This window comes from Nanorana parkeri, unplaced genomic scaffold (assembly GCF_000935625.1).
Source record: "Nanorana parkeri isolate BGI_ZX_2015 unplaced genomic scaffold, ASM93562v1 scaffold879, whole genome shotgun sequence".
NCBI classification, from domain to species: Eukaryota; Metazoa; Chordata; class Amphibia; order Anura; family Dicroglossidae; genus Nanorana; species Nanorana parkeri.
Genome location: NW_017307147.1, coordinates 166,690 through 174,592, shown reverse-complemented (window position 1 = coordinate 174,592; position 7,903 = coordinate 166,690). Strand labels below are relative to the sequence as shown.

General features: G+C 44.4%; 1 protein-coding gene across 1 annotated transcript in view; it reads right to left on the bottom strand.

Moving 5' to 3' along the window:
- TENM4 (teneurin transmembrane protein 4) overlaps positions 1-7,903 on the bottom strand; it is a 237,822-nt gene that overhangs the window by 166,972 nt on the left and 62,947 nt on the right. Inside the window, exons 6-7 of the mRNA XM_018565717.1 lie at positions 3,935-4,161; positions 2,943-3,153 (exon numbers count right to left, since the gene is read on the bottom strand). Coding sequence (XP_018421219.1) covers positions 2,943-3,153; positions 3,935-4,161 — 438 coding nt within the window. The remainder of the gene's footprint in view (positions 1-2,942; positions 3,154-3,934; positions 4,162-7,903) is intronic.

The window sequence follows — 7,903 nt, the reverse complement described above, 5'->3', positions numbered from 1 at the left end:
AAGTGGGCAAGGGTGACAACACTCACCCCCCAAAAATGTTGGCTGACAACACACAACAACAGGAGTTAGGAGCTGAGTGCATTTCTGTACTTGCAGGACCTTTAAAGGAAAGGCCACTTTCCCAGGTGAATTTAGGAAAATGAAATGACCCCCTCTTCCCCCCCCTTGCTATACTTACCTATGGGCAATCGCTCCCTCCCCTCCACCGGTGTGGGTGGACTATACGTACCCTGTACTGCCATGTAGCACAGCCCTGCACTCTCTATTTTTAATTTCGCTCTCAAAAGGCGAGCACTCATTGGTCAGCACAGTTACTTGACCCTGCTGACCAATGAGATGGACTTCTGACCAATAAGTGCTCACCACTTGTGAGCAAAATTCAAAATACAAAGCACAGCGCTGTGCTTACTCAGCAGTACGGGGTACGGATAGTATACTGGCACCGACAGAGGGGAAGGAGCGTTCGCCCAAAGGTAAGCATAGCGAGGGTGGAGAGGGGGCTAGATGGGAGGGGGTAATTCCATTTTCCCAAATTCACCTGGGAAAGTAGATTTACCCTCTAAAGAGATAAAACATGGGAGAAATGTCCATCTAGTGCAGACACGTAATGCATATATATTTTTTCTATTTTACCCAAACGCTTTAAGGGTTTGTTCACTCATAACCAAGATTTTGGCTGTGAGGGGCATTTGATTGATCAGACCACTAGCCGGCTTCTTAGAATTACATGTTCCCCCTGTGCTTGCATGGGTTTCCTTTGATTTCCTCCTACACTCCAAAGACATGCTGGGGGGACAACTGGCTCCTGTCTAAATTATTATACACTAGTATGTGTGTAGGCTCGTGTGATAAGGACCTTAGATTGTAAGCTCCTTGAGGGCAGGCTAGGATGTGAACAAACAGTATGGAAAGCACTGCTTAGATGGATGGCACTATAGAAATGTCTGCAATAAATAAATAATAAGGTGCATAGGGGTGTATTACTAATGTCAGTAGTGCAAACAGTATTTTTTTTCTCTTGGTGTGTCAATCCTACGTGCATTAAGACTGTGAGTATAACCATCCTGCGGATGAAGAAGCATGCTGTGGACTGACAAGCTCTTGGTACAGAGATAGCCTCAGGCTAATTCAGCAGCTGGTCAGTCAGCTTCTCCCCCCCCCCCTTTCAGAACGCATAGCACAGCTCAGCCGCCACTCACATGAGCCTGCTGCTCACAGTACAAACTGTTGGCTCAGATATCTTCCTCCAAAAGGCTAAAAATACGCGATCAGACATGAGGTCATTGGCGATGGTGAGCATTCAACTTGAACTCATCACCTGCCTGGACCAGGTTTATTTGGTGAGAAGTATACAAATAAAATGGACTGAGCCAATATCCAACCGGAATGTCAATTTCAATGGAAGTCACATGACTAAAAGGGATTTTTTTTTTCTCTACAAATTGCCATAAAAAAAAGCTGCACGGTTGCAATCGCCCATCTGTTGGAGATCTAAATCCCCATTTTTTCCACAGCGGATCTTCAGGAAAACAAATAAATACATAGATGAAATACATATAAGGCAGATGCTTTAGCTGCCAAAGGAATTGTATTTTTGTCCATCCAGTCCCAAGATTTAGGCAGCTCAGACCACTCAACCAGGTTGGTGACCTGACTTTTCTCTGCTGCAGTTAAGCAATTAAGCTTGGCCACTTTCCCACCCCTAGCTTCTGACAATGCAGTGAAGGAGCATTAGCAGTTCACCCCTCTGCTTATGATTTCTTGTCTGGCCAGAGAGTCCCAGGTTGCTAAGAGCTGGGTGGGGGAGATGTGTAGGGCTGTACACAGCTCCCCTCCCAGCTCTTAGCAACCTGGAACACTCTGACCAGCATCCCACTCAGTCCCTGGCAACCAGTTATGCCACTGGCTTCCGGGAGTTGAGCAGGACGTCCCACCCAGCTCTTAGCAACCAGTGATGTCACGGTTGCCAGGAGCTGAGCAGGACATCGCAACCAGTGATGTCTCGGTTGCCAGGAGCTGAGCAGGACACTCTGGCCAGTATCCCGCCCAGCTCCTGGCAACCAGTGACGTCAGTGAGCCAGGCGAGACTAACACCAGAACTGGGCTCTGCACCACCTGGAGCCCCATCAATTCAAGGGAATTTGTCACAGCGAGAAATAAGATAAGTATTACAGCCCCTACCCCCAAACATAATGAGCATTTAACCCTTGCAGTGCAGGAAGGTCCACTACAAAGATATTTATTACTGGTGCATGGTGTTGGGTTTTGAAGAAACATTCCAAATTGTTGAAGAGCAAAATCCAAAAAGAAAGAAGGTGACAATTGGACCATAAAAATTCAAAAAGTAAAACGATTCAAAACTGCAACGAAACATACAAATCTGAACGTGTTTCCATGGCACAGGCAACACAAACATTTCATATCTTGCATGCTGGGGAAACATATTCGGAAACGAAGGTCTTCCTAAGGGCTGATGTGAAACACTGCCTATTACGTTTAAATGCAAAACTCAGCAAAAGGCAATCAACCTCAACCTTCTTTGTCTGTAATGCAATTGCATGTAAATGGGAGCTGTTGTGTCCAAAGCAATGCAAAGCAAATGCAGCCTCAGCACGATCACCCACACTGTACCAATAAAGTAAACGGGAATCTTTTGACCTGCATTCAATAGACACTTCAAAAGCAAGTCAACCCCTAAAAGGGACAAGCTAAATTCTTAAAACTATATAGTGTTATTTGCCCTAGTGATCATTATAGCTTAGTGGACTAAGCCTAATGCCTTCATCACATGGACAAAATAGGAGGCGTATATTGGAATAGTAAATAAAGAGGGGAAAAAAATAGTGCCTACTGTCCCTTCTCTCCTTATATACAGCATGTAATTTTCTCTAAGATGACATTATTTAGGGTTGAGTAATCTGCCAGCCAAAAAAAGAACTTACCGATTGTTGTCGTTAGGAAAGACACAACTTCAGACTCTTTCCCATCGTTGTAGAAAGCCAGATGCCAGATTCCCGAGTCAAGGTACTGGATGAAGCCCGTCTCATGACTCGTCACAGGAGCAACCCCTCTGTGCAGCCTCTGAGGACCCTCCAAACTGCGGGACTCTTGTGCTAGGAGACGTCTCCCATCCAACAGCTCAACAAAATCAAACTAAAAAAAAAAATGGAAAATCTGATATGTACTTCCAAATAACTAGGTGTGCTGGTCAGATGTGCATGAAACCGGCCTACCCAACAGAGACTACAGACGTTGGTGAGACTGCATCCAAATCGCTCGCTAGGACCAGGGACATCACTTAGAGTGCAGCCTATCCATTCACTAGAGACCAGTGACATCATTGAGAATGCAGCCTATCCATTCACTAGAGACCAGTGACATCACTGAGAATTCAAGCCTATCCATTCACTAGAGACTGGTGACATCACTGAGAATGCAGCCTTTCCATTCACTAGAGACCAGTGACATCACTAAGAACACAGCCTATCCCCTCCCTAAAGACCGGTAACATCACTGAGAATGCAGCCTATCCATTCACTAGAGACCAGTGACATCACTGAGAATGCGGCCTTTCCATTCCCTAGAGACCAGTGACATCACTAAGAACACAGCCTATCTCCTCCCTAAAGACCGGTGACATCACTGAGAATGCAGCCTATCTATTCACTAGAGACCGGTGACATCACTGAGAATGCAGCCTATCCATTCACTAGAAACCAGTGCCATCACTGAGAATGCAGCCTATCCATTTACTAGAGACCAGTGATATCATCAAAGATGTAGTCAATTAACTCACCAAGATCTACAGACACAGATGAGGTTCTAGTACCTTAGAGGCATGACTATAGTTCCTAGTGAAATGGACCATTTAGATTTACTTGCAAAATAGCTTCCTCTGCCATATTTAATTACTGCTTCCATGAGATCGGGTTACCTGTGTGTGTGACGGTGGTAGGCCTCTTCTGCCATAGATGCCAACAAGAGCTGCTTTTCCAAGGGACACATTGAACTTCAGGTGAACAGGGTGATCTATGAACACCTGCGACCTCCAGAATATTCCAGGTGGGATCTTCTGAGTAGCCCGCCTACCGACATCCAGCTCGCCAGAGTCAATAAAACTATCGTCGGGAAAGAGGTTTAAGGGCTTTCTTGTGGGTTTTCCTGTGTTGTAGAACAAAACAGACGTTAAAGGAGAATTACCACATGTCCTCAGTGACTGTTTATTTTCGGCTATTACAACATTTGCTAGAAAAGCAATATTTAATGCGACTTCTCTTTTTACATATTTGTAATTACCATGTTTTCTGGACAATACAGGGATCTGATGTAAGGAATTGAAATTCAATTTTGTAACCCATAATTTAGAACCAATATTTATCCCCCGACACAGGTCACCTTGTTCCAAACATTCCAACAAAATACACTGAGCCTGGCCCCCCCAAAAAACAACACACATTCTTAATATTTCGTTTGACCATCTCTAGCTTTGATTACGGTACACATTCGCCGTGACATCGTTTCAATAAGCTTATGAAATGTCACAACATTTATTTCCAACCAGAGTTGCATTCATTTTTCCCCAAGATCTTGTAGTGATGATGGGAGAGTCAGACCTCTTCGTAAAGTCTTCTCCAGCACATCCCAAAGATTCACAATGGGGTTAAGGTCTGGACTCTGTGGTGGCCAATCAATGATGTCTCATGCCCACTCTTTCACAATCTGAGCCCGAGGAATCCTGGCATTGTCATCTTGGAATATTTCCAATGTGCCATAAGGAAAGAAAAAATCAATTGATGGAAAAACCTGGTCATTCAGTATATTCAGGTGGGCAGCTGGCCTCAATTTTTGGGGACAACGTTGCTGAATCTTGACCATGTGAAGGTGAAACCCTTAAAATATATCGAAGGACAATTTTTTTTTTATTGCCGTCTCGCTGGGTAGATTGCCCTTCTCTTTTTGTTCTGGTGAACACGTTCAGCGAAACAGGAAGTGAGGGAAAAGTCAACATTTTGAGTTGTCACATCAATAGACAGGAAGTCTTCCAAGGTGTAACAACTGTCTAAAGCTGGCCATACACCTACACATTATCTGCAGATTTTCTATGGTCAGATGGAAAAAGTGCAACACATTCCTCCATCTATGCTAAACTGTGTGGATGGAGGAATCTCCCACTGGGCCAAGCTTCAGTATCTTGCTAGTCGGCCTCGCAAACAATCTGATTGGATGCAGGTACTGTTCAGGCATTTTGAGAGCCAGCGGGGGCCGACTAGCAAGATACTGAAGCTTGGCCCAGTGGGAGATTCCTCCATCCACACAGTTTAGCATAGATGGAGGAATCTGTTGCACTTTTTCCATCTGACTATGGAAGATCCACAGAAAATCTATAGGTGTATAACCAGCTTAAGAGAGGATTTCCCTCACTCTGGAGAGATTTTCTCTCATTTGCGGTTAAGTCTGCAGAAAGTGAGAACAAATTCCCCCAGATGGGATACAGGTGGCCAAAAAAAAAACCTAACAGGGGTTTTCACCATTCCCTACTTTATCCAAAACAAAGAAAAACATTTTGGCTTGAGATAACTTTAAAGGTTCCATATGCTAGATTTCCCTTTTTAAAATTATATTGTTCGTAATGTGATCCATTTTGACACAAATAGCAATCTGCAGAGTTCCTGAATAACATATGTTGATAATAAATGTAATAATTAGTTTGACATTTAAATTTTCATATTAAAAAAACAGCTTTCATTGAAGAAAAAGAAAGGCAGCACACATCCACGGTTTGATACGGTCAGGGCAAATTCTCAGAACCAGACACAATGATAGATGGAAAGGTAATGCAGTTAGACCTTAATTTGCTTAAAGAAAAGACAGAGTGGATGGGAGCGCAGACCCCACCGCAATGAGGTAACAGGGCAGAGACGTGGGGGGGGGGGTTAAAAGATTAAGGTCAGAGGAAAATTAAATCGCAGTGCTACATATACAGCACTGCAAGCTTGTCTTCATTACAAATTTATAATGCTTCTAACAACCATCTACAATTTTGGCTTATTAAATGGTATACTTGGCACTGTGTCCCCAATTTTAACCTACATCAAACAAACCCTTCAAAATATGGGACTTTAAGGGTACCGGTATGGAACTTTAAGGGTACCATTATTAGAAAGTACATTGACAAAGAATTATCTAAACAATATATTTAGTAACTTAGGACTGCAAGTAAATAATATGATTGGAGTGATTTATAGTAATGACACCTGGTCCCCAGATATGCACTGCTTGAAAACATTAGACTGTAGACCAATGTTCAAAAGTACAGTGAGGTAGATAATTTTGTGTTTGCACAAAGGGGACTCCCTGGCCTCTTTTCTCTTCTAGAGGTAGGTGGCGCTGCATCCATTTGCCAGTGTATTAAATACCCATTGGCTAAATGTGCTATACCCACACCATTGTATCAGCAGTGGACTATCATTGACTGACTGTCAGCTAAAAGAAGAACTCTGGGCAATTAAAATCTTAACCCTTGCAGTGAGGCCAGCCCCACACTGCAAGGGTTAAGTGCTCGTTTTGTCTAGGGAGTAAAATAACAGTTTTATCTTCACCTGACCCGCTATCTTGGCTGGCTCCTACACTGCTCTATGCAGTCTGTCTACTCTTCCACTCCAGTGATGGTATATCCCTGAGTCCTCATGTCCTGTAAACTGTTAGAATGTTATGACTCACGGGGATCTTAGACCGTGGAGCGCAGGGGGAGCGAGGCTGAAGGCACCGTTCTAAGAGCAAGCCAGGATCGCAGTTCCAACGTGTATAACTTGGTTATTTTAGTTTAGGCAAAATTAACATTGTGTAAAGTCTTCTCCAGCACATCCCAAAGATTCTCAATGGGGTTAAGGTCTGGACTCTGTGGTGGCCAATCCATGTGTGACAATGATGTCTCATGCTCCCTGAACCACTCTTTCACAATTTGAGCGCGATGAGTGGTGCTACCCCTACTCATCAGTGGGGCTGCTCATTAGTGGAGCTACCCCTTTGCAGTGCGGGGGAAGCCCCACTGTAAGGATTAAGATTTGAGTTGCCTGGAGTTTTGCTTTAAAGGAGAACTATGAGGGGGGGTGCTTTTCACTCAGCCTCATAACCTGAGCCGACCTGTGACAATGAAACTGTCACAGGTCGGCTCAGTAGATCGGGAATTGAGCGAACACATACCGTCGCTTGCTCACTTCTCGATCTATCCCTGCAGAGAGCCGTGACTGTCACTCATGGCTCTCTGCAGGGATTAGCTCGCGGTATACTGAGCTTTGGGTCAGGGTAGCCCGAAGTCCAGCCAGGTTGCCATCACACTGTCAGTAGAAAATAAAATCAAAGCCAAACTCTCGACCATATATCTAATTTTATTGTTTCACAGAGTCCAATCAGAAAGTTCTGGTTTTTCTGCAGCCCCTGTTATCAATGAACAGGAATCCTCTATACTGAGTGTTCCTGTTCATTTATAACATGAGGACATAGTGTGTTTACTATAACCACAATCATGAATGATCAGGAGGTGATGTAGATCACTCACATTCAATTATGTACAAACACTCAGCGATCACTGATCACCGAATGCTGGTACCCGCTCTCCATCCTGACAGCTGTCACAGAAAGCTGAGTGAGTGGTACGGGGAGGAGAGCTCAGCCTCCTGTGACAGCGCGGCCTGTCTCCACCCACACACCGCTCTGACGGCCTGTGACAGAAGGCTCACATCGTTCTCCTCCCACGGCGCTCGGCAGCCTGTGACACTTTCTCTCCTCCCCGCTCGGACACAGAGCAGCGCCCAGCGGGGAGGAAAGAAACCAGAGCATTTAGCCAAAAGTGCTATTCTGGCCTATATATCGGTGCATCCCTAATAGAATAAATTATATTAAA